Source organism: Hylobates moloch, unplaced genomic scaffold (genome assembly GCF_009828535.3).
Source record: "Hylobates moloch isolate HMO894 unplaced genomic scaffold, HMol_V3 SCAFFOLD_22, whole genome shotgun sequence".
Classification (NCBI taxonomy): domain Eukaryota; kingdom Metazoa; phylum Chordata; class Mammalia; order Primates; family Hylobatidae; genus Hylobates; species Hylobates moloch.
This window is the reverse complement of record NW_026652297.1, coordinates 3,218,516-3,245,035: the sequence shown is the minus strand read 5'-3', so window position 1 is coordinate 3,245,035 and position 26,520 is coordinate 3,218,516. Positions and strand designations below refer to the sequence as shown.

The following is a 26,520-nucleotide window of genomic DNA, read 5'->3' as shown; positions in this document are numbered from 1 at the left end:
CGGGGGGAGCTGTGGGGTCAGGGTGGGAGTGATTCCAGTGTCCAGATTGTTGTGAGAGCTGGTGTGTGGGAGATTCCTGAATAAGCCAGACCTTGGAGTGAGAGGTCTGTGAGGGGCCAAGGCACTGGAAAGAACCGCAGGCCTCATGCGTGGCAGGGGTCACACACAATCTGGGAAGGCACACACTGGAGCTCACGATGCTGAAAGGACTTGAGTAGTCACACTCTGAAGATACTGAAGCTTCTCCTTAGCAGGGAGAAAGCCACAGGAAGTCCTCTGACCACAGACAAGAGGCCCACGGAGCCCTGGGGCAAGAGGTCGCCTCCTACACCAGGCTCTGTCACTTCTGACCCACCCAGGGCCCAGAACAGCTACAGAGAACAGAGAATTTTACAAAGAGTTTGATTTTATTGATATTTAAATATATTAAATATTTCACTGAAATACATGGTTCACCATCCTCCCCCACCCCCACAGTGGTTACATTATAAAACCAAAGCCCATGGCCTCCCACCTCCTGACTCCTCTACCAACTGGGTGAGGAAAGGGGCAATGGTAGCCCAGGGGAAGGGCATGGCTGGCACTGTGGTACGGGGAGCCAGGGTATGGACAGGCCCTCCCACCTGGCAAGAAGCAGAGACAAGCCACCCAAGGCTGAGGTCTTCCCACTCTGATCTACTTACACCCTCACCCCTACCCCATGGCACCAAGTAGTCTCTTCCTATCCCTTCCTATCCAGGGATACGGCTGGGGGCAGGGGAGTAGATGTTCTGTCTGGAAAAACAAGTCTTTTCCCCTCCTTCTGCCATGACTAATGAAGTACCTGATGGCCCATTTGGTTGATGCATGAAGATGCCCAAGGGAGGCAGTACCCAGAAACCAGGCCTCCACAGGGAGCTGGTGTCAGAAGGGGCATGAGGAGGGGCAAATGCACTGCCTGCCCCTTCCACTCCCAAACCCAGCAACTCTGGAAACCCTGCTCCTCTGCCTCTCTAGTCATTTCCAAGACAAAGTGATCCTCAAGCAAAATTCAGGCTAGTGCCTTTGGCTTCAATAGGTACAGACAGAGAAACTGAGGCACCAACACATTCAGGCCAGAGTCAAGGAGGTTGCAGGGAAAGGGGTAAAAGGAAGGCAAAGATAGGAAGGGAATCTAGAGTTCAACCTCCTAACCGTTCTGCCAGCCCTCAAGGCTTCACAAGGGGCTGGGGAGTCAGAAACATGCTAGACTCAGGCTGAAGGCTGGGGAAAGCGAAGTTTAAGGTTCCTCTTCCCCACCCCGTAGTACCAGTATCCGGGTCCTCAGAGGGATTCCATGCTACCCCAGCCCCAAAGCATACCATGTCCCAGGACACCATCTGGGAAAGCCAGGAAATTCCTGAGCCTCTGTCCATCAAACCCCAGACAGTTCAAGTGCTGGCATGGAGCACTGGGGCTCAAGCAAGCGCTTGGGTCCCTGCCACAGACAGGGAGAGTCATGCTGCACACATGGCCCCCAAACGGCACTTAGGGATTTGGCACAAAAAGGACTCCTCTCCCTCCTTTTGCTACCACACCCCATCCCACTCCTGTGCAACCTGGCATCTCTCTACATCCCCTGAAATAGGAAACCCTGCTTTATTCCCAGAAGACAGAGGCCCACAGGAGAGAGGCAACCTGGGGTGGAGAGCTGAGGAGCAGGAGCACAAGGACTCACACAGACCTAGAAGACAGATATGCACACAAAGACCAACATGCACACACAGTTACACAAACACACAGGCCCTCCCCAATGCCAGAGACTTGGGAGGGCAGGTTTGGGATCAGGGTCGTCTTTCTCCATGCCCTGACCCTTTTCTATTTGGCAACAGAAGAGGGAGAGATGCTCCATGCCCCCTTGCCAGCAGACAGCGAGAGAGCACTGGGGCGGAGTGACCTGATCCGGACCCCGACGGGGTCCTCAGATCAGAGTCTGGCACCGCCCCAGCCCTGGCCAGCCTGCTCTTTGGCACCTGCAGGTGAACTTCCAGCTCCTGACCTGACATCCCCACACACAGGCTTGCTCTCTGAGCATTTTCACAGTACCAGTGAGGCCAGACACCCCGTTCCCTGGAGCGTGCAGCAGGAACTGGGGCTAAATCTAAGCTGTCAGAGGTCCCTTTGTTCCCCTTTGGGGACAGATCACGGGACTAGGATTTGGCACATGGAAACATTCTCCTGAAATATGGCCAAAGCTGGCTCCCCAGAGCTTCTCCCTCCTCTGCCCTGTGCGTAGGAGGGACACCTGGCTGTGGTGGGGAAGTGCCCAGGACCAGTGCTGGGGACGCAGGTATTGCAAAGGCAAGCATGGAATAGGCACTCCTCATGCCTGTCTTTGTACAAAATATTGTACAAAATATTCCCAGGAAAAAAGAGGGAAAAGAAGGGCTCAGCCCTGAACCTGCTGCCCAGACAGACAGGGAAGGGTAGTCACGGCAAGCTGCCATTTTAATCCCTCAGGCAAGAGGCCTCCCTCTGCTTCTGCTACTGACCCCTCCCCTGTTCCCACAGGCTGGGAGATTGGAGAGGGAACAGCCCTACCCCAAGTAAGAAAGAAAGTCACTTGCATAATCCTCTTGGTAGGTAGCCCCTTGTTTTCCAGCTTGAGGGCAGACCAGCATGATCCAAGCACAGCCTGCTGGGATGTTCCCTTTTGTGGTTAGCAGGGTCTGGAGGCTCAGTGCCCCCTGCCACAGCTCCACCCAGTGAGCACAGAGTCCACTCAATGCCCACCTTGGTCCTTTCAGCTGAATTTGTGGCTGGGCCCTGCTAACTGCTGGGGCCCCCATTGAGGAAGTAGGTGGTCATCTCCCCCTTGCCCTTCACCTTGACCACCCCTCGACACTCCAGCTGGTAGCCCTTGGCAGCTAGAACCTGGTACAGGTCCGTGGTCACCTGGGGGAGTGGGAGGGGAGCCTGCTTAGCCTGGAATCCTTCCTGCTGCATTTGCAGGAGCCCAGGGGTTCTCTAGTCAGGCTAGCTCCCTTCCCCCAACCCCTGCCCCACCATACACAGAACACTAGCCACCCTACCCCTGTCCTAGCAGACTGCAGAGATACCTGTGGAAGCCCTCTGGGCCCATGTTCCTCCCAGCCCCTGCTCATATCCCCCTCACCTGGATTCGGTCGGGGACCCCCGTGCTGTCCATACGACTAGAGACATTCACTGTGTTCCCCCAGATGTCATACTGTGGCTTCCGAGCCCCGATGACACCTGCCACGACTGGGCCCATGTTCAGCCCTGAGGTGGAGAGAACAGCAAGAGACTAGTGGATGCTCCAGGGTCAACCCAAGGAGTCATCCCACCTCCTGACACCGGTAGAAGGACCCAGAGAAAAAAATGGAAAAAGGACAAGTCTCCTGGTTGTAAAGAACGATCTAGTTCAAGACCAGCCTGGCCAACATGGTGAAACCCTATCTCTACAAAAAAAATACAAAAATTAGCTGGGCAATGGTGGTACATGCCTGTAGTCCCACTGCTTGGAAGGCTGAGGTGGGAGAATAGATTGATTGATTGAGCCTGGGAGTTGAGGCTGCAGTGAGCTGTGATTGTGCCACGGCACTCTAGCCTGGTACAGAGCAAATCCCCGTCTCAAAAAAAAAAAAAACAAAACCCAAAAAACAAACAAAAATACCCAAAGACCTGAGCACCTCAGTTTAGGAGCTCCCCTGAGTTAAGACAGCCATGCTGTAACAGTGATCTCCTGAATGCCTATTCCATGTCAACCACTCTAGTAAGCATTTTACCTGGCTTCATCCTTTCTTTCTTTGTTTTTTGAGATGGAGTCTTGCTCTGTTGCCCAGGATGGAGTGCAGTGGCACGATCTCGGCTCACTGCAACCTCTGCCTCCCAGGTTCAAGAGATTCTCCTGCCTCAGCCTCCTGAGTAGCTGGGATTACAGACACGCACCACCATGCCCAGCTAATTTTTGTTTTTTTTTTGGGACGGAGTCTCGCTCTGTCACCCAGGCTGGAGTGCAGTGGCACCATCTCGGCTCATTGCAAGCTCCGCCTCCCGGGTTCACGCCATTCTCCTGCCTCAGCCTCCCGAGTAGCTGGGACTACAGGCGCCCACCTCCACATCCGGCTAATTTTCTGTATTTTTAGTAGAGATGGGGTTTCACCGTGTTAATCAGGATGGTCTCGATCTCCTGACCTCGTGATCCACCTGCCTCGGCCTCCCAAAGTGCTGGGATTACAGGCGTGAGCCACTGTGCCCGGCCTAAGTTTTGTATTTTTTTTTTTTTTTTTTTTTTTAGTAGAGAAGGGGTTTCACTACGTTGGTCAGGCTGGTCTTGAACTCCTCACCTCATGATCTGCCCACCTCAGCCACCCAAAGTGCTGGGATTACGGGCGTGATCCACCGCGCCTGGCATGGCTTCATCCTTTCAACACCTCTAAAAGGTAGGTATTATTATCCCCATTTTACAGATAAGGTAACTGAAACTTAGAGAAGTTAGAAGACTTCTCAAATAAGCCAGTAAATGGAGCAGCCAGAATTCAAACCAGATAGTCCGTCTCTAGTAGCCATGCTATTAACCACTCCCATCCACCAGTTCATTTGAGAGGAAATACCTCTTATTGGACTGGTCACAGATAAGGACAGAAGTATTCAAGTTTAGATAAACCTGATTTTTAATCCCAGCTCTGCCACTTACTAGTTGTTTGACCTTGGGCAAGTTATTTAATCTCTCTGAGAGTCAGTCTCTATCCAATGAAAGGCGATAATAATATCAGGATTAAAATATGCTCAAAAATTTATAGGACAGTGCATAATGATCTCTGTTCTTAATATCAGACTTGATGTAGGAGGTCAGAGGGAAGAAAACCCCACAGAAGCCCTGATGGGAAATCTGTGATCCCATCCCCAGCCTGTAATCCCAGCTTCACCCAGAAAAAGTCCTGGGAAAACCTGCCAAGCAATGAAGCCCTCTTACCAATCTTCATCTGGAAATTGTTGAAGGAGTGCTCATTGATGTGCTTCATCTGCTCCATGAGCCGCATGGCGTAGTCAGCCAGGGCAGTGATGTGGGAACGGCCCACCTGATCGTAGGTGCTGGCGTTCAGCCCTGAGGCGGCCATGTAGGTGCTGCCGATCGTCTTGATCTTTTCCAGCTGCCGGAACCGCTCCTCGCTGATAATCTGAACAACACGAGGGGACCCGGCTGTCAAGGCAAAGACCCCAGACCCAGCCCTGCCCCAACACTCATTTCTTGCCACGCCTTGGCTGCCTTCCCCACTTCCCTGTCTCAAGAGCCCCCTTCCAGCTGCTGCTATCAGTGTAAGACTGAGGAGCTGGGAAAACAGGCAGCCTAGGACTCCAAGCAGGACTTGGGTATATAGCTTCAGAAGGTCCCTCCAGTAGCTCACTCACAGAACACAGACCCACAGGTGCGATATTACACAATTTCTCCAATCCTTACCTTTTGGGATCCTGAGTCCCTGGGTGAGCAAGTGACTTCCCTCCAGAACAGTGAACAGCCCATTCCTGATCTGGATGTTCAGGACACTACCTCACATTTTGCTTCAATTTTCTCTATTCAGAGGACCATCTTGCTTTGTTGGTCTCATGAGGTTCTGTCCATAGACTATTGCCTTCTTCTTCAGTGACATCCGCCTGGTACCTATCCTATCCCCCTACAGATCAAGTCCTCTCCTGCTCCCCAACAGTGATGACTCTGCCCCACTAGGGCTGACCCCCTTGCTGCCTCTGACACCTTCATGGGTTCTTGCCTCTGCCTCCACTGTGCCTACCCTTACCCCTGATGCCTCTGGGTCCTATCAAATCTGTCTTTCTCTTCCCAGTTCCACTCACCCCTTCCAATCCCTGGTCTCCAAGTCCCCCCCATTCTCTGCCACCACCAGCCAACTGGACAAGTACCTCATCAAAGTCAGCGATGATCTCGTTGAGCAGCCGCAGGCACTCGACACCCTCATTGTTTGCCTCCAGCTCCACATAGAACTCAGAGAAGTTGGCAATGGAGGCAAACATAACAGCCACACACTCACACGACTGATAGTAGAGTTCATCATTGCGGCGCTCCCGGGCCAGGAAGTGGGCCGCCACGTCCTTGGGCAGAATGTTATGCAGCAGCCTCCGGTTGTATGCCTGTAGCTCCTCCATCTCCTCCTTCTCCCCTGTTGCCTGCGGACACCACAGCCATCACCCATTGCCCGACATTCACAAGGGGTGGGTGTGGTGGCCAAGGCTTGGAAGTGGGGATCAGAGGGAATCACATAGAGGAAGAAAGGCCCAGACAGATGAGGCCTAAAGAACAGGCAAAAGGGTAAAGGGGGCAGGTACAGGATGGGGCAGGGAGTAAGGGATGGGCACAGAGAAGGAATGGAACCAGGGTGGGCCTAGGTGCAGGCTGAGCCTTAGCCAGCTAGCACGAGACATATTTCTGGCCTGGCCCAGGCTCTGCCCCTAGGTTCCTCCTCTTCCCCCAAAGGCCCACACAGTCACCTGTAGTTTCCAGAGGAAGTCTAGGCGGGCAGTCGACTCCACCTGCTGAGCATGCAGATACAGCGCCAGCGCAAACACCAGCAGAATCACAGGGGTCATATATTTGAGGGCCACCCTCCCTGCAGCTGGACTAAGGATAAGCAGAGACATGCTTGGTGTCTGAAGGAGGCATCTCATGGCTCTACCCTGTGCTGCGTCAGAGCCCTCACTTACCAGTCCAGCCCATCAAAGGTCTCATTGGAAGAAGCCCTGGTAAGAAGATAGAAGAGACAAAGTCATCAGTGCTTCCTGGATTGCTGGGTGGGCACATGGAAGGGGAGACAGAGACATTTACTGAGCACATACTGTAAGTCAGGCATTGGGCCAGGGCTTTTACCCACATTAATTAACTCATTAAGAGTAGAGGTTAAGAAAACCTCTGCCCTTAGAGACTCCTCTACTTACCAGCTATGTGACCTGAGACAAGTCGCTTAACTCTCTAAGCCTCCTTCCTCATCAGTACAACAGGGATCAGATCTAAATAATGTATGTAAAAGGCTTAGCACAGTGCCTGCCATATAGTGAGCCTTCCATAAATGTTAGTTACTATAATCTTTACAACTACCCTGTGATTTGGGTGACATTGCCATTTTACAGATGAAGAAATTGAGGCTCAGAGAAGCTAACTCACCTGTCTAAAGTCGCACAGCTAATGAGCAGCATAGCAGAGATTCAAACCCAGCAGACACCAGAGGCTTTTTCTACTACAACGAGCTATGGCCACATATCAAAGGAATGGGGTTTTGCAGAGGAAAAGCCAGTGTGGTGTCCCAGGCAAAGCCCCCAAGCAGGAGTCAGAAGCTTTGGTTCCTAACCAGAGCCCTGCCACCAAGCAGCTGTATGTCCTATGGGTGGTTACGATGGTGGATGTGAAAGCACCATGCAAATATAAGAGGGAATTTTTTTTTTAATGTCTAGCCTAAAGACGCAAGAATTTCCCAGGACTAGGGTTTTCTTGGGGGTAACTATTTGGGGTCACATGCTGGGAGCTCCTCCATCTCCTCCCTTTCCCCCACAGGGGAGTTGTGGCATTCCAAGGCACAAGGGGCCTGGGCACTAGAGCGGCTCACAGTGACCTAGCAAGGTCAGGGAAGCTCCTGGGGCATTAAAGGACCTGAGAATAAACTCACAAGCCATGGACGCCAAGCAGTAGGTCATAGTTGTCAAAGATGGTGGCTGGGGGACCCAGCAGAAGCAGCACCAAATAGATGAGCCCCAAGACAAAGATCATGGCCAACTTCCCGATGCTGCTGATGTGCAGGAAGACAGAGCTGGCCAAGAGACTCAGCAGCATGTTCCCGATGAAGTACTGCGGGGGTGGCAGAGGCAGCGTTGGGTGAAGGCAGAGGCCACAGCACCCTTGGGCAGGGAGAGCCCTGCACTCTCCTGCCTGACCTAACCTTCCCGCCACACCTCTCAAACCCCCATATCCTCCACCTTCCATGCCCAGCCCCTACAACACACCAGAGCCCCTGGTTGCTCCTAGTGTGGGAGACTTTGGTGAGTTCCTGGGTCCCCAGCACCCATCACCAGGCCTGGCACAGAAGGGCCAATGTCTGTGCCAGGACGGCCCCCCCCACCGCCTAAGCACTGCTCAAACACCTCAGGGAAGCTGCAGGTGGGCGTGGCGCCCTCACACAGGGGAGCATCCAGGCCCAGAGAGTAATTGAGCTGCTGCAGGTGGCAGGCAGTGATGTCAGCAGGTGTTAAATTCAGCATCCGCGCTGCACAGGTCCGTATGGGGGTGTGGTTACAGGTGAACTGCAAAAGTGGAGGGGTATATCAGGGTAGCCAAGGAGGGAAAGGGTTGCAAGGTACCTGGTGAAGCCATGTACCCTAACCTGGGCTATGCCCAGGTACCTTCTACCCCATGGGCCTCAGTACTCACTCAGGGATGACAAGAGGTTGGGAGAACAAGGAAGGAGAACTGGAGTTAACCTTCCCCTATTCTGGGAGGGGGCTCCCTGAGGGCAGAAAATATGTCCTTTTCTCCTCTGTACCCCCAGTGTCCAGGACAGTGCTTGGCACAGAGCAGAGGTGGGAGAATTCCCACGGGACCCTTACCATGTTGGCAACGGCAGAAGTAAACACAAGCAGGACGGAAAAGATACCAACTGCGGTGCTATGTGCCCGTGAGCGGACGATGCTGCGGGACAGACGTTGCAGGGCCTTAGGGAACAGCTAGAGGCATCAAGAGACCAAGAGTTGAAGGTTATATCAGCCAAGGAGGAAGGCCAACCAGGGATGGGGCCCAGTGGAAGAGGCATGGCCTTCTCCTCCCTCTCCCCACGTGACCTCCTCCCTGTCTGGAGTCCAGCCTGCCCTCCCCAACAGCCTCCGAAGTCCCCCTACGTACAGAACCACAGGAGTACACGGCACAGATCAGCACGGTGATCAGCAGCAGCAGGAAGATGCTGGCATAGATCCCAAGCATCAGGGTGGAGCTGGGGCAGAACAGGGCCAGAAAAATCATTTAATTCTGGAAGATCTGGGCATTCTTGTCCCACCCTCCGGAACAAGCAGGGATGCGGGCTCCAGGGATTGTGGGCTCGTGTGGGTATTTAGGAAGCTTCTGGGAAGTGGTGGAGAAGAGAGAAGCTAAGAGAGGAAGGGCAGGGCTCTCACTGTGGGAAGATGAGAAGCTGGATGAAGCAGATGAAGCAGAAGACCAACAGGGCACAGGCAACGTAGGCTCCGAAGCGGGGATCCACCTTCCGGGAGTACTGAGGGAGAGGAGGCTGAGCTGAGTGCCGGGCCCTCCCTAAGGAAGGCAGGGACAGCAAGGACAGGGCACTACCAGAGGTCTCAACAGGGAAGAGATGCAGTTGGCCCAACTGACGAAATCCCCACCCTGCTCTGTGGTCCCTTCTCCATCCCCCAGAAACACCTGTGCCCTCACCTGTGCTCAGCCTTCCCTGCTGCGACCTGCCCCTCCCCCAGCCTTTGTCCTTCTGCCCTGTATCCCTCAAACCTTCTTCTCAAGATCCTCTCTCTGGAAGGTGAGCAGAAACCGGCGCACATGGTCCTTCCGCAGCTGATCAATGCTGCGGGCATCGATGGCACGGCTCAGGAACTCATCCACCTCATCCTCAGGGTTCAGGGCATCTTGGGTGCCCCGGCTGAGGGCAGGAGACATGGCTTCACCAGATGCATGGGCATGGCCACATGAGAAACAATGAAAGGAAAGGTATGGGCAGCACCCGAGGGAGGGAGGGAGAGCCGGGGGGTGGCTCCTTCTCCCACACAACACACCTAAGGTCAGGGAAAAGGAGGATCTCGGCTCCCCCCAGCCCCATCCCAGGGTGCAAGTGCCTTCTCCGTCCTCAGTAACCTGACTTACTTGTCTTTGCTGGAATCATCAATGCCCTGGAGAAAGGGACAGAGTGTGGAGTGAGGTGAAGGGCCAACAACCTTCATCTCTGCAGCCCCTTCCCCCACCCCAACACTGTGCTGAGGGTGTCCCTACCATATCCTCTGGGGGCACTGGGACCCCTGAGATGAAATCTTCTCACTGCCCCAATACCAGAGAGCATACATGGAAATGGCAGTCACAAGAAAGGACAGGGTCAGGGACAGGGTATTGAGGGAGCCAAGAAAATGAGGCCCTAGGTCTGGTGCTGAGGGCCCCTCACCATCTGGCGGAAGGCCTTGGAGTCCTTGGTCCGGGAGAAGGCGCGATCAGGCACCCAGCGAGGCATCAGCCCTTCCATGGAGTTGGCCCGAGTCCGCTGCAGCTTGGCCAGCATGGCCTTCTCCTCTTTCTGTGCGGGCAGCATGGGTACAGGCTCAGAAGAGGGGCTCACAGGAGGCCTTGGCCTGCTCCTCCCCATTTGTCCCTCTTCTTGCTCCCCTGCCCCCAGCCCCGCCCTGGCCCTGACCCGTTTCTGGCTGGCGCCCAGGATCAGGAAAGTCTCAATGTGCTGCTCCTTGAGGTACGCGTTGCGCTCGCCACCACGGCCTGGCTCCACCTCGTAGTCCCCATTCAGGTACTGCAGTGTTGCCCGAGTGATGTGGATGCGGCTGTATGCGGCCAAGAGGGTGAGACCCTGGCTCTCCCACCTTGCTCCCATCTCCCCCACCTGGACCCCCCTACTCACCCAGCCCGGCCTCCTGCCTCCATGTGGTTGGCCAGGGTCACATCATTGGACCACACATCGAACTGCCATTTCCGCAAGCCAAGGACGCCGCAGTGCACGCGTCCGCTGTGGATGCCCACGCGCATGTTCACATTCACACCTGTCACCTCACGTACCAGCCTGGGAGGATGCAGCCCCAGATCAGCTCCTGGCAGTCTTCCCCTCCCCCAGCCCACAACCCAGGCCCTTCACTCCCCTCAGGGCCCAGCAGGCAAGGACAGAGCCAGATGCAGGGGACGGGAGCACAGCCTTGGTTGGACATGAGCAGAAGGCTGCATGGGGCTCAAGGACAAATGTTAAGGCTGTGTTCACCAGCAGGGGCCCAGCAGCATCTTGTGGAAGTGAGCTAGGAGAAGAGGAATCACTGTTATCCCCTCTGGCCTGCACAGATGGCATTCCCTCTAGCCCAACTCCCCTACCGCATAGGCTCTCCCAGCCCCATCTCGGCTGGCTGGGAGTCTCAGGGTCCACAGGGGTCTTTGCACAGGTTGGGGAAAGATTCCCCTTCCCAGTGACAGACAGACCTCAAAGACAGAGAAGGCCAAAACTGGGGAAATCTCCTGAGGTCTCATCAAAAAGTAGGAGCAGTCTGGGGCACCCACAATTCCAGGAAGCCTGGGAATGGGGCACTGCTTACGAGATGGCCTCGATCATGTCTACCCCCATCTCCACACAGCAGTGGGCATGGTCGGCCCGGGCCTCTGGCAGCCCTGACACACAGTAGTAACAGTCCCCCAAGATCTTGATCCTCAGGCAGTGATTCTCCTGAACGGAAAAGAGTTGGAGGGAAGGGTAACCTTTACTCTCTTGCCCGCCCAGCCTGCATGGCCCACCATCCTTGACGCACACTCTATCTGCCCTCAAATCCCCAGCTGCTGCCAGCAAAGCTATGCTCTCACCACGGTCAACACCCAGGCCCAATCCCAAGGCCCAGCACCCTCACCGCAGCCAGCTTGTCAAACCGGGCAAAGAGCTCATTCAGGGTCATGACCAGCTCCTGCGCAGTGCACTGGGATGCCAGGCTGGTGAAGCCCTCAATGTCTGCAAACAGGATGCTGTAGATGACAGCAGAGGATGAACAGACCACATAGCCCTCAAAGACTTCCAGACCCCCCGCCCTGCCTGGCATCCTCCTGCCCTCACCCTACCTGACATTGTCATGCTTCTGTATGTAGATCTTGTGGAACATCATGTCTTCTTTTTTTGTGTTGATGTCTTCTTTCATCTCCATGGCAACGTGCTGGGGCAATACCGACAGCAGCAGCCGCTCCTAGCCCAGTGGTTCCAATAGGGCATCGCTATACTCTTGGCCTCACATTTCAATCCCTCCTGGTCTCTCCACATCGCCAGAGCCCTCCTAGACTTCTCTGAAGACCTAACCTTCCCTTCTGGACTGTGGCCTGACCTTCCCCCATCAGAGCCCCCTCTGACCACCCTCCATTGAGCCCCCAGATGTGCTCCTGTCTACGCCCTCCTTCCCTTGGACAGGACAAAACCCCAGTATCACAGGGCCTCTGTGATGCACAACCCAGGGGAACCATCACACTGTGCTCCACAGTGTGGAACTGGACAAGGCAGCAGATCCAGTCTGCAAGTTATTTGGGGGTAAGGTGGGGGCAGGCCCTGGTCACGGGAAGCAGCCCCACCTGCTGCCGATTCTCATGCTGCAGGTGGAGCCGGGCCTGGATGTAACCGCGGGTCTCCTGAAAGGCCTGGCGCTGAGACACCTCTGCTGGATAGTGTGTGCAGATGCCAATGACGTTGGTGCAGAGGAACAGCAGCACATTGGCACCAAGCTGCAGGAGGTGGCAGAGGCAGACGGTGACCATCTCCTCTGCCCGCCCCCCCAAACACACACACACATTCACATAACTTGCTAGGTTCTCTGAGGAAGGAAGCCAGGGTCCTGCACCCTGTCTGTCCCCAAGCTACTGCCACCCCTGCAATATATCTCTACCATTACCCACAGGACCCCAGATCCCAGCCAACCTCCTGAATCCTCCATGACTAGAAATGAGATCTTTTCACAGCTTCTGGGAGCAGAAGACCAACTAGGGCCAGGTAAGTCATGGGGCCCAGCCCCAGCACCCTGTATCTCCTGCTCCTCAAACACCCCACACGAAAGACAAACGCTGCTCCTTTTGCAGGTGCTCCTCCTTAAGGACAGCACCCAGGAGACCTGAGCTCTACATCCTCCTGTGAGTGACCCAGGACAAGTCACCTCCTCTCTCTTGGGTTTGCTCATCTATAACCCAAAGAGGAAGAATGAGAAGATCTCTAAAGCCTCTCCCTGACTTGACATAACTTAGTAACAATAATCACCATTGTCATTATTATTATGGTAGCTAGTTTGTTGGCTGCCTACCATGTGCCAGGATTCTGTAGGTGTCTTCTATACACTGACTAACACATTTCTTTTTTTTTTTTTTTGACAGAGCCTTGCTCTGTCACCCAGACTGGAGTGCAGTGGCCTGATCTTGGCTCACTGCAACCTCCGCCTCCCAGTTCAAGCGATTCTCCTGCCTTAGCCTCCAGAGTAGCTGGGATTACACCCACCTGCCACCATGACTGGCTAATTTTTGTATATTTTTTTTAGTAGAGACGGGGTTTCACCATGTTGGTCAGGCTGGTCTTGAACTCCTGACCTCAAGTGATCTGCTCACCTCAGCCTCCCAAAGTGCTTATGGGCATGGATTACAGGCGTGATCCACCGTGCCTGGCCCCTAACACATTTCTTAAAACTCTATGAAATAGGTAACAATATCCCATTTTAAAGGTAAGGGACTGAGGCATAGAGAGGCCAAGTAACTTCCCCAAGATCACACAGCTGCTAGTGGCTAGTGTGTGACTTGAACCCAGGACAATCAGATTCCAAATCCTGTGTCCTAATCCTACTATCTATCTAGTGCATTCCATACTGTGTAGTGCATTCCAGGTTTCCAAGATTCCTACTCACTCTACTGAGTCAAGCTCTCAAGCCCAACCTCAGAGCCCTGGCTTGAGAGTCATCAGTTCTACTGATACAAAGGATGTCCCCTAATTGGAGGCGGGGTCCACCATGCCTGGCCACCCCTCAAAGTATAACTCCCTCTGACACTCAGCCCTGCCAGGCCCTAGGCCTAGGGCCCCCACCCTAGGAATGTTCAGCCCCCAATCATCATCAGAGGCATTGGCTAGACAGCAAGTCTAAGGGAAGCTGGCCTCAGTGCTTCCGGAAACTCAGGAATTAACCTGGAGCTTGCGGCTCCACCCCAGAGTTGGATGGGGCAGGGCTCTGGTTTGAGGAGAAGGGAGGGAAACAGCAGAAGCACTTCCTGGAAGCCAGAGGTTCTGGGCTCTGCCTTGAACTAGAACGAATCCTGCAAAATTGGGCAGATCACGTAATCTTTGGGACCTCCGTTTCCTCTTGGGTAAAACTGAGGGGGAGGCCTGGCTCACCCCTAGCCATTTCCAGCTCCAGCCTCTGGGATGGGCCTCCTAGCTTCCCTTCCCAGTCCAGCTCACAGGCCCAGGATCAACTAGGCTGAGCTCCCCCTCCCAGCAGCAGGGGTGAAGAGAGGGGCACACTATCTCCCTTGGGGGTTTCTAAGAATAGCCCCCAGTGGGGGAGAAGGGAAGGGGGGCAAACCAGGCAACTTCCCTTCCTGGCCCCAGGAGCCCAGGAGGAAAATGTGAGTCATGGTGGAGGGAAGGGGAAGGGGGACGAGACTGAAATAACTCTGTACACACATGTCCCTATCTGACTGTGAGAAAAAATGGATGCCAGGGGACGGGAGGAGACTCCAAGCTGGGCCTAGGTCACTGGGTGACACTGTTCAGTATGACTAAATGAGTGGGTCGGTAGGGGACAAAGGCTCCTACCTGCGATTGTGAGTAGGGGTGGATCTGGGAAGGGACTGCCCAAGTAGACGAGGAAGGAGGCCACAAACCCCACCTGTCTAGAAACCTACATACCCAAACGGGCACAGGGAATGTTTCTCAGCCCAGAGGAAGTTGTATGGGCAGCCCTGGCCCCAAGGACTGGCACGGGGCAGCAGTGACTTTCGCCACTGCCCCAAGAATGTGCCTATCGAGATCCACTAAGTGAGGCTGTAGCCAGACACTCCTGGGCACTCCTGGGGAGACGGGAACAGTCCTGGCCTCCCTGGGACTGCACCTCCCCAGTCAGGCACCAGGCCTGGCTCTGGGCACTATGCCAGTTGAGAACAGGGAAGAGATGCCCGCCCAGCCCATGCCTGGCCAGAGAGGAAGGGGGAAAGGAGACACCACCTCTAAGCTCCTTCCCCAGGAGGGCAGTCCAGCCATAAAGCCCTGGTTGAGAGCCAGCCTGGAAGAGAAGCTTTGAGGCGGAAGGACCTGGCCCTTTAAGATGTCTGACAGTGCCCTAAGGGCACGTGCTCCACAAACAAACGGGTATAAAGTTACTTTTAAAAAGGTACGTTCTGAGGCCGGGCGTGGTGGCTCACGCTTGTAATCCCAGCACTTTGGGAGGCCAAGGCGGGTAGATCACGAGGTCAAGAGATTGAGACCATCCTGGCCAACATGGTGAAACTTGCCTCTACTAAAAATACAAAAATTAGCTGGGCATGGTCGCACGCTCCTATAGTCCCAGCTACTCAGGAGGCTGAGGCAGAAGAATCGCTTGAACCCAGGAGGCGGAGGTTGCAGTGAGCTGAGATCAAGCCACTGCACCACTCCAGCCTAACGACAGAGCAAGACTCCGTCTCAAAAAAAACCCACAAAAAAAACAGGTACGTTCTGTTCTGTAGCACAGGCTGGGTGGAGAAGGGCATCATGCCAGAGAACCTAGCTTCTCACCCTGGGATCCCCAGGCAACTTCCTCTCTGTGGCTGAGGCAGGGTGGGCAACAGGCCACAAGCCTTCAAAACCTTGAGCAAGATAGCACTCTCTAGATAGGGTCCAGTGGAGGACCAAGGCACTGTGCTGATGGCGGGGCTGTGCCTACAGCAGCGCCTGAAGGACCCTGGCCTCTGCTCCCTGGGCAGGGGGGTAACATGAGATGGCAGATCGACAAACTAACATCTCTCTGAAAGGGACTTCCCAGAAACCCCTTCACTGGGTACCATGCCTTCCAGCACTCCCCACACCTCCCTGCCCCCAGGTGCGAACACTGCCCAGTCGGGTTCTACTCCACTCTAGGAAAGGGTGGGGCCCCAACAGCAACATGAGCTAGATGCTATTTTTATTCCAGCTTTGCAGACTGGGAAACTAAGGCTGGGAGAGGTGAGGCTAGTTGTCTAAGATCCCACGGAAAAGAATACAGCCCACTGGATAAGCAGGTCAGCCTACAGCCACTCCACACGGAGCCGTGGAGTCCCACCTCACACACACTTGGAGCCTGGAGGCAGCAACAGGCATGGACAGAGAACCTCAAGGAAAGGCGCCCAGGTCCCTGGTGCCCAGCATGGGGAAGGTGGGATACGATCAGAGTTAACGCTCCTCTCTTCAACAGTCCAACCCCATTCAAACCACATCCAGCCCAGAGAGAAGTGACCCCAGCTCTTCACCTTCCCTGTCCTCCCAGAAGTGGCCTTGGTCCAGGAAATAGGGGACTCGTCTCTTGCTGACAACATCCAAAACCTGCTCTATACCTCCAGATCACCACCTAGAGCTGCTCTTCAGGGATGGCACCAGTGCCTGAGTCTCTGGTGTCAACTTGCCAGCTGAGATGCTAAGGCCTGGTCACAGCCTGCACTGCCTTTTCAGCCTCACGGCGGCCCTGGGGCTATATACCACACCCCTGCCTCCAGCCCCACATTCTGTCTCTACAGACTGCACTATTTCAGCGGGCTAAAGAGCCAGAGACTGGGGCCCATGGTGACAGAGTTCAGGCTTGGGTCCTGGGGCCCTCCCTCCCCTCAGCAGTGCCCTCTACCCCAGATCCCACATGGAGGCAGACCCCTGAACCCTAGCCTCCCACCTCCTGCTCCTCCTCCCAGATACAGCCAGACATCTCTGCAACCCAGCTTCCACCCAGGACTCACCCGCCCTTCCTCACTAAGCCCCTCCCTGCTTATGAGGTGAGAAATTCCCCACCTGCTGCCCTCCATCCCTACCTCCCTGGCCACCTACCTGCTTCCAGACGAAGGCATCACCACGGTTAAGTTGCCAGGCCAAGATCAAATGCAAGGTGGAGAGGCCCAGGCCGCTGAGGACGGCAGCCCGCATGCGGATGGGGAGGAGCGTGTAGGCGATGTAGACAAAGAACACAGGGCACCAGAGGCCCGCAGAGGGGCTGCGCGGGTCTGCAGCGAGGGCGCCCCCGACCTGCACTGCCGCCAGGATGCCCAGCACCACGTAGCTCACCACCCACATGGAGTCCTGGCGGAAGCTATGCCGGTTACACACCACCATGAGCCCCACGAACAGGGCGGCGGCGCAGGCCAACAGTGCCACATAGGCAGGCTGAGGGTGGGCGGGTGCAGCGTGGAAAGCCAGCAGCACGGCCGTGAGCAGCACCAGCACCGCCATCAGCAGCGTCAGGCTGCTCTGGTTCATCTGGAAGAAGTACCGCTGGTACAGGCGCTCCAGCTTGGCCGAACGGAACTGCTTCGACTGGAACACCTGCACCAGACGGCGCCAGCAGGATCGCCCACTCCTGGGCACCGTGTCGGGCGCCACCTCAGCCGTGCCGCCCGCTGTCGTTGTCACCTCGGTGTCCTCGAAGCCCAGGGCCACTGCCCGCAGCCCCAGTTCCTTGCCCTTGCCTGGGCCGCCCCTCCGGATGAAGGCGTCATCCTGCCAGGGGCACCGAGGGGGGCCCGCAGGGGTGGGGCTGGGTGGCTCTGCATCCCGGAGGCAGCTCATATAGCGGGGCGTGCAGAAGCCACCTGCCCGAGTGCCACGGCGCCGCGAACGCTTCTGCCCATTGCGTTCACCCCAGGCTGTTTTCCGTTCATCCACTTTAGGGACCAGGAGGCCACTAAACCATGACATGTTGCTGGTAGGGAAGGAAGGAGACAGTATTAGAGACCATGCAATAGGAGTGGTATTAATACCACCATCACAGCCACTGCCACCACTAGCAGCTCATTACCTAAGCACTTCCCACTGACACGCTATGAGTTTCATCCTCATACAATTACTTGGACGTAGGCAACAAGGGTATCCCCAATCAACAGGTGAGAACCCAAGACACAGTGAGGACAAGAAACTTGCCCAAAGCCAAGCACAGCGGCTCACACCTGTAATCTCAGCACTTTATGAGGCCGAGATAGGAGCATGGCTTAAGGCTAGGAATGTGAGAGCAACCTGGGCAATACAGCAAGACCTTGCCTCTATTAAAATTCTAAAAAATTAGCCTGGGCCAGGCATGGTGGCTCACGTCCGTAATCCCAGCACTTTGGGAGGCCCTGGCGGGTAGATCACAAGGTCAGGAGTTCAAGACCAGCCTGGCCAAGATGGTGAAACCTCGTCTCTACTAAAAATACAAAAATTAGCCGGGCGTGGTGGCGGGCGCCTGTAATCCCAGCTACTCAGGAGCTGAGGCAGGAGAATTGCTTGAACCCAGGCGGCAGAGGTTGCAGTGAGCCGAGATCGCGCCACTGCACTCCCGCCTGGGTGACAGAGTGAGACTCCATCTCAAAAAAAAAACAAAAATTAGCCTGGTGTGGTGGTATGCACCTATAGACCGGGCCATTCAGGAGGCTAAGGCGGGAGGATTGCTTGGGCCCAGGCGGTGGAAGCTGCAGTGAGCCAGGACTGTGCGCCACTGAACTCTAGCCTGGGCAATAGCCATAGCCTGAAAAAAAAAAAAATGAAGGAAGGAAAAAAGGAGGGAGGGAGGGAGAGAGGGAAGGGAGGGAAAGAAAATAAAATAAAATAGAAAGAAAAGAAGAAAGACTTGCCCAAAGATCCAGCAGCCACATAAGTGAGAGAACCAAGATTCTAAACCAGATTTGTCTGACCCCAAAGCCAGTATACTTGAAAATTTCCCTAAAAGGCACTGATCTGTTGGTCGTCACAAACTCAAGTGCCCAAGTCAATGAGTGAAGCAGCTTATGGTTCAGAACTGGGAGGAAAAGAGTTCATACCCTGTGCATGGGGCAGGCACCACCCAGCAGCTGTAGACTGTCGCCACTGGGTCCCAGTGCAGCCCGATCTGATTTTTCTCAACAGAAGCAGAAGAAAATATCTGGAGCTTTTTTTTTTTGAGACGGAGTCTCGCTCTGTCGCCCAGGCTGGAGTGCAGTGGCACGATCTTGGCTCACTGCAAGCTCCGCCTCCCGGGTTCACGCCATTCAGCCTCCCAAATAGCTGGGACTACAGGTGCCTGCCACCACGCCCGGGTAATTTTTTCTATTTTTTAGTAGAGACGGGGTTTCACCGTGTTAGCTAGGATGGTCTCGATCTCCTGACCTGGTGATCTTCCACCAGCTAACAGTGATAATCCTAAGGCTCTTCAGCTTCCTTACTGTACCCCAGTCACAACAACCTCTTTGCTGTTTCCCAACACACCCCGCACAGGGCAGCCTGGGACCTCAGTGCCTGCTGTTCCCTCTGTCTGGAACAAGAGCTCCTCCAGGTCACATCCCAAATGTCCCCTTATCAGTGAAGCTGTCTCTGACCACCGTACTAAAATAGCAACCCCCTTTCCTGGAGCTGTCTATCTTTTTCCCAGCTTTATGCTTTTTCTCCATAGCTCTAATCAGCAACTGCCATTCTACATATTGTTCTTATGTGTTCATTTTCTGTCTCTCCTGACTGGAATGTCAGCAAGGAATGAAGGCAAGGATTTTGACCTGCTGTGCTCACTGCTGTATCCACAACCCTTAGAAGGACCTAAACAAGCGTTCATTGAGGCCAGGTATGGTGGCTCACACTTGTAATCCCAGCACTTTGGGAAGCCGAGGCGAGTGGATCACCTGAGGTCAGGAGTTCGAGACCAGCCTGACCAACATGGTGAAACCCCATCTCTACTAAAAATACAAAATTAGCCAGGCGTGGTGGCACATGCCTGTAATCCCAGCTACTCGGGAGGCTGAGGCAAGAGAATTGCTTGAATTCGGGAGGCAGAGGTTGCAGTGAGCTGAGATCACGCCATTGCACTCCAGCTTGGGCAATAAGAGCGAAACTCCATCTCAAAAAATAAAATAATAATAAAAAATGTTCACTGAGTAGATGGATGACTGGATGGATGGACGAATGATACTCCATGCACTCTCTCTATGCTTTAAACTGTTCAAGATCTTTTCGCTTCCCTAATTCCGTCTGATCTTCACCAAAACCCTGAGAAACTGGTCCTGTCGCCCCCTGGGGCACAAGACAAATTTGAAAGGAAAAATATATATAAACAAAAACTGAGGTCCATGGCAGTTTTATATGGCTGGCCCAAGTTATAGAGATCATGGTAACCAAATCAGTCCCAGATCCCACATTTCCTGGAGGAAATGTCATTAACTGAGGTGGGAGGTCTCCATGATGATACCTTTAATATGACTCCTGGCTGAGCCCAGGTCAGAATAAGATGAGGCTGAAAGCACTGTCATCCATGCATGCCTATGTCCCTACCAGGGCACACTCCTCTATGCTCACAGAGTACCCTGAGGGGTCCCTTGTACTTAAACCTGCTGAGCTAGCAGCACTGACATTTGTACTCACTAGGGGACAGGATGGAGGAATACTCAGCACCTGCCCCAGGTGACCACAGAATGAGAGCTCAAGCCAGATGGGCAGCACTCGAAGCAGACACCCAGGGACCCACAAACAGAAGGCAGGCTGGGGGAATTCTCTGCATACGCCAAACCTCCCATCCCTGGGTCACCCTCAGCCAAGTTCTGTCGGCCCCCCTTCTCCTATATCCCACAGAGCAGCATGTCCTTCAACCTCCTTTTGTTTTTTGGTTTAAGACGGAGTCTCACTCTGCCCCACCTAGGCTGGAGTGCAGTGGTGCAATCTCAGCTCACTGCAACCTCTGCCTCCTGGGTTCAAGCAATTCTGCCTCGGCCTCCCCATAGCTGGGATTACAAGCACCCACCACCACGCCCAGCTAATTTTTGTATTTTTAGTACAGACAGGGTTTCACCATGTTGGCCAGGTTGGTCTCGAACTCCTAACCTCAGGTGATCCACCTGTCTCGGCCTCCCAAAGTGCTGGGGATATAGGCATGAGCCACCATGCCTTGCCCCTTCAACCTCTTAACATCACCAACAGCACCATCTGGAAGGACAGATCAGGAATACAAGACTTTTGGTCAGGCTGGCATTTGGAAAAGGTCACCAAAGAAAGTCTGGCTCTTCAAAATACTTCATTAGAACCATGATCTTTGGCATGAGACCAGGTTCCAAACCTTAGCGTGATTATTTGCTAGCCGCACTGCCTTGGGCAAGTTATTTAACCTCTCTGTGTCAGTACCTTCATGTGTAAAATGGAAATGATAATGGTCCTCAGGAAAGAATCTAATAATGCCTGTCAAGAAGTACACACTTGAAAAACATTAGTTCTTCTCCTCACTCTACAACGCTTTAAACCCAAACCTCTGTCAGCGTCAAGAGATGGAAAGATGAGAAAATCATGAGCAAGAACACACGTCTTTCTAGCCAGTCAGATGCCTGGTTCTATCAGTCCCCGTGTCCTTGGCTGTCAGTCCCCAGAGGTGCTGGAGACAGAGCCCAGAGTGAGCAGGTTCCCCACCACCATCCACCACCCACAACATTTTGCTTCAGCCTCCTCCATTCACCAGTCCCCTTCCCTGTTCTTATCTCCCCCCACACCACCCCCCACCACCACCATTGGCTCGGACCTGTTCCCAAAGGACTAGTTTCTGGCCATGTTCCAAGCTCCCCGGAGCTCCTAGCATCTGGCTCATACTCACAGAGAAAGGGGCAGACACTATGCAGGAGAATGCATGACCCTCCCAGAACACTCTGACCCCCCAAGGGGATAGCTTCAGAGCTGTGTAATTGTCCAACCAACTGCAACCATCCCACCCTGGGCTCCACTCCAGGCACTGCCCATCCCGCAGAACTTGCCGGCCTCCCAGCATTTCTGGCACCCCATTGCCAGACTGGTATGGCAGGGAACAGGGGACAGCACTGTTCCAGGCCACAAAACTTCTCTATATGGTCCCCCAACCCACTTTGTCCGGCAACCCATCACTATGAGCCCTGGGAGCACAGACCACCTCCCTCCTCCCCAGAGTCAGGCTCCTGAGCCTTGTGCCTCTGACCTCCTCCTCCCCTGAGTGTTGGTCCATTTGCTGTCTCACAGATCTGCTGTTCTTCATACCACCGGCTCCCACAGCCAGAGCCACGTCCCATTCAGCCTGGCAGGCCCAGGCTCCGTGCCTCCCAGACCTCAAGTCCCTCCCAAACCCTGATCAGGCTGAGACCAGAGTTCGGAACCAGCCAAGGCCAAGGCCCAGCCCTGAGGATGGCTCTGCCCACTGCCTTGCCAAGCCTTCCTGGCCACCTCCTGTCTATCCCATCCCCAGGGCCCATCTGCCCCTGCCCTCCTTGGCAAAAGGAGGCTCCAGGGGATTAAAAACGACTTCAGAAAGTTCATGGCAAGAGGCACTGCCCAGGCGGGGCCCAGCAGTGCCAGCACCACCCACCATACTCGGACGTGGGCCTCAATTCTTCAATTCTGGGCCTTTCCAGATGTAGAGGAGCCTACCCAGGGCCTGTATCTGTCGGTCCAGTGCCCGCTGCCGCCTTCTCCCATCCCCAGTCCTCACTCTCCCTAAAGATTACAGAGGGCTCCCACACCACCCTTTACTATGCAACCCCCCCCAGGTCCCTCCAGCTCACAGGGGCAATCTGGTAACGGGAGGATATGGGCAAAGAGGCTCCCACACCTGATTCCACCTCTAGCCTTTCAGTCGAATCCCAGAGTCTGCTTTGAATAAAGTCAGCTCCCCTGCCCACCCTGCGGCAGGCCTTGGGGGATGTGGGGAGCCGACCCCACCCCTTTCATTCCCAAGGTTTGGGGTGAGGGGAAGGAGAGGGACTCCCGCAGACAGAGGGCATCCCTCTCTCTGCCCAGGCCGGTTCCTCTCCCCTAAATGGAATCTCCCCCAAACTTGGAGACACCCCACAGCCCCGCAGCAAAAAACTCAGGCCAGCCCCTCCCCCAGTACGTGCCAGATCCTCCTGGCCTCCGGGCCAGCCTGGAACTCGCCCCGTGGAGGGAGGCAGACGGCGGGCGACGCGGGTGGCGAGCGCCGGACCTAGGAGTCCTCGATGCCACTGCCTCCATGACTTCCCTTTGCCAACCCCAACTCCCTCGGGCAACACTGCCAAGACGACCCGTCCCAGGCTTCGGCGTCCCCACCCACAAACTCTTGTCGAGAGCCGCTCGGGTGCGTTCCAATGCCGGCGCCCCGGGAGCCCGGGCGGCCACTTCCCCAGCCCTCAGCGCGCTCACCTGCCGGCCCGGCTCCGCGACTGCCCTGGGCCCCCGCCCCGCCACCCCCGCGGGCTCCGGCCGGCCGGCCGGCCGTCCCGCGGTCCTTCTCCGAGCCCGCGCGTCCTGGCCGTCCCGCCCGCCGTCCGCCGCCCGCCGTCCGCCCGGCCCTCGCCCCCTCCCGAGCTGTCCAGCGCAGCCGCCCTCTACCCCGGATCCAGAAGTCCCCTCCCCGCTGGCTCCCGGACTCCCCGCCTTAAAGGCACAAGCTCCTTTTGTCTGGGCATCCCCCTCCCCCTCCCCAGAAGCGGGGCCGAGTCGCCCACTCCCCTTCCTAGCAGCGGGGTAGGGGCGGAGGAGGCCAAATAATGGGACCCCTCCCTCCGCGCGCCCCCTCCTCTCCTCCAGCCGCTTCCTCCCCCAGTCCTGGGAAGACAAGCAGCTACTGTTCTGGGATCAAGACCCCGGGGGGAGGGGACCTGGCAGCCCGGTCCCCTTCCCTTCACCCCGGCCGCCTCCTCCGGCATTCCTCTCCCGCCCTCACCCCGGGGGTCCCCGAGCGCGCCCGCAAACCCACCCCTCACGGCTACATCCTCCGCCCCGCCCACCGAGGGTCGCCCTCCTTCCTGTCAGGGTCCCAGGGGTTGGGCCGGCGCCCCGCGCCCACTCTTCATCCCCACTTCTTCCCTGTCCCTGCCCCAGCCCTAGCCCCCACCTAGCCATTCCCGCCCTGCCTGTCACGGCCCTGCGCCCTCCCGCGGGAACTCAGTTTAATAATTAATTAAGCTCTCATTCCACAAGGCGCCAGGTGTGTGCGGCCTGCTTGCCCGCACACCATTTCTTTCCTCTTCCCCCCAGCCTCTGGGGCAGCGGCCCCGAGGCGAACCTGCTAGACCCAGAGCCCAGTGGAGGGACCCAGGGAAGGGGCACTCTCCCTGCCGTCCCCGCAACCCCCCGCCCTACTCTCTGGGAGCCCCTCCCCCGCACCTGCCAACTTGCAGCCTCGCCCCCAGGCACCTTTTACCCAAAGGGCTGTGCTTCTCTGCTGGGGGTTGGAGGGGCTGCTGGGGTGCATTGCTAAGTGCACGAACTGAGAAACTGGGACTTTTATTTATTTCCAGCACGGAGCAGCTGCCCAAGTTACCTGGGAGATGGGAAAGTCGTGTGAAAGCTGGTTAACCCTTTGAGGATTAGAATAATGGTGGAAGCAGAAAGGAGAAGGGGTTTCACTCCCAGGATGTACGTAGGTGAGTCTGACTTTAGAGGGGGTGCCATTCTGGAGCTGGGAAGAAGGCAGCCTGCCTGGCTTCCTTTTGAGGCCCCCTCTCCATTCCCTCAGTCAGACCTCTAGCTCCTCCTTCCAATTCAGCCCTTCCCCAAGCAGCCTATTCCCCACCCAAGATCCCAAAACCTAGATATCTGAAGATGCTTCCTCCTCAGGACCAGCCCTCCCTGCAGTCCTGTCCTTCAAGGCTCAAGTCTTGTCCACTCCAAATCACCACTGGGATTCCTAAGTCCAGGACAGAGCTTCAGGCAAGGAAAAGAGAAGAGTTGGGAAAGCCAGTTTCCAACATTTATCAGCCACGTGTACCTGCAAACTATATACCTTGGGTAAAATCATCACTCTCTTGAAATGGGAATAAAACCATCTGCCTTGTCTTCCTTACAGGGTTTTCAGAATCAGATAGAGAAATGTTTGTTATAATGTTTGAAAATGGGAAAGTGGTACTTTCTCATTTTCTCAGTTGTGCAGGCCTGGCCTGTAATTTGATCTTTGGGGCCTCTTTGCCTGACTTCTCACTTCAAAATTTCCTTAAAAATTGTTTTTGCTGGCTGGGCGCGGTGGCTCATACCTGTAATCCCAGCACTTTGGGAGGCCGAGGCGGGTGGATCACGAGGTCAAGAGATTGAGACCATCCTGGCCAACATGGTGAAACCCTGTCTCTATTAAAAATTAGCTGAGCTTGGTGGTGGGCGCCTGTAGTCCCAGCTACTCGGGAGGCTGAGGCAGGAGAATTGCTTGAACCCGGGAGGCAGAGCTTGCAGTGAGCCGAGATCGCGCCACTGCACTCCAGTCTGGGAGACGGAGCGAGACGCCGTCTCAAAAAAAAAATTGTTTTTGCTATCAAAATTTCTTCTTCAAAATACCTGAATCAGGCTATCTACCACTTACGCTTAGAATAATGTGCTCATGAGCCACATCGGGAAAATGCAAAAAACAATTGAGATAAATATGCGTTAAAAAATGAAATTTTAGGCTGGGCGCGGTGGCTCACGCCTGTAATCCCAGCACTTTGGGAGGCCGAGGCGGGCAGATCACGAGGTCAGGAGATCGAGATCATCCTGGCTAACACGGTGAAACCCCGTCTCTACTAAAAATACAAAAAAAAATTAGCTGGGCGTGGTGGCGGGCGCCTGTAGTCCCAGCTACTCTGGAGGCTGAGGCAGCAGAATGGCATGAACCCAGGAGGCAGAGCTTGCAGTGAGCCGAGATCGCACCACTGCACTCCAGCCTGGGCGACAGAAAAAAAAAAAAAAAAAAAAATTTTAGCCAGGAATGGTGGTCAATCCTGTAACCAGACTTTGGAAGGCCAAGGCGGCAGATCAAGAGGTCAGATTCAACCCCATCTCTACTAAAAATACAAAAATTATCGGGGAGTGGTGGCGCGCGCCTGTAATCCCAGTTACTAGGGAGGCTGAGGCAGGGGAATCGCTTGAACCTGGGAGGCAGAAGTTGCAGTGAGCCGAGATTGCACCACTGCACTCCAGCCTAGGCAACACAGCAAGACTCTGTCTCAAAAAAAAAAAAATTAGCTGGGCGTGATGATACGTGCTTGTAGTCCCAGCTACTCAGGAGGCTGAGGCAGGAGAATCGCTTGAACCTGGGAGGCGGAGGTTGCATTGAGCAGAGATCATGCCACTGCACTCCAGCCTGGTCAACAGAGCGAGACTCCATCTCAAAAACAAAGAAATTTTGTATTTTGGAATGGAAGGCCTTGTCCTTCATTTTATTTTAAAATGAGAAAAAAAAATTGGACACGGCCGGGCGCGGTGGCTCACGCTTGTCCGGGGGGGGATCATGAGTCCGAGTCGAGACCACAGTGAAACCCCGTCTCCATAAAATACAAAAAATTACCCGGGTGGTGGGGCCTGTAGTCCGTCTCAAAAAAAAAAAAAAAAAAAATTGGACACCATCCAAGTAAGCTGGAGAAATATGCTGGGGGTCCTTCTCTGGGCACTGTAAATCACACTGGCCGTCTCTACCCTAGCGTGTGATTGGTGTGTTAGTCTGGCCTCCTGCATTCCATTTTCAGTTCCTAAAGGGCAGGCCACCATCAAATCTATTTCTAGCACTATAGAATATTAAGACTTTTTCTTTTTTTCTTTTTTCTTTTTGTGAGACAAGGTCTTGCTCTGTTGCCCAGGCTCACTGCGACCTCCACCTCCCAGGCTCAAGTGATTCTCCTGTGTCAGCCTCCCAAGTAGCTGGGATTACAGG

General features: G+C 54.9%; 1 protein-coding gene and 1 long non-coding RNA gene across 2 annotated transcripts; one reads left to right on the top strand and one right to left on the bottom strand.

Moving 5' to 3' along the window:
* Window positions 1-388: 388 nt before the first annotated feature.
* Window positions 389-23,114, bottom strand: ADCY6 (adenylate cyclase 6). Its single transcript, XM_032143720.2, has 22 exons — window positions 23,043-23,114; window positions 16,752-17,619; window positions 12,305-12,454; window positions 11,807-11,928; window positions 11,602-11,713; window positions 11,296-11,423; window positions 10,620-10,778; window positions 10,401-10,542; window positions 10,155-10,283; window positions 9,863-9,888; window positions 9,494-9,641; window positions 9,148-9,245; window positions 8,879-8,966; window positions 8,587-8,703; window positions 8,125-8,283; window positions 7,653-7,831; window positions 6,697-6,732; window positions 6,484-6,613; window positions 5,899-6,162; window positions 4,955-5,159; window positions 3,134-3,258; window positions 389-2,913 (listed from the first exon to the last, which is right to left on the bottom strand). Exons 2-22 carry the CDS (start codon window positions 17,613-17,615, stop codon window positions 2,788-2,790), a joined length of 3,507 nt encoding a protein of 1,168 aa, XP_031999611.1. The 5' UTR covers window positions 17,616-17,619; window positions 23,043-23,114; the 3' UTR covers window positions 389-2,787.
* Window positions 23,115-23,547: 433 nt separating this feature from the next.
* Window positions 23,548-24,618, top strand: LOC131382294 (uncharacterized). The gene is made up of 3 exons (XR_009211624.1): window positions 23,548-23,829; window positions 24,143-24,268; window positions 24,462-24,618. It is a non-coding gene; the product is annotated as an uncharacterized LOC131382294 (long non-coding RNA).
* Window positions 24,619-26,520: the final 1,902 nt, after the last annotated feature.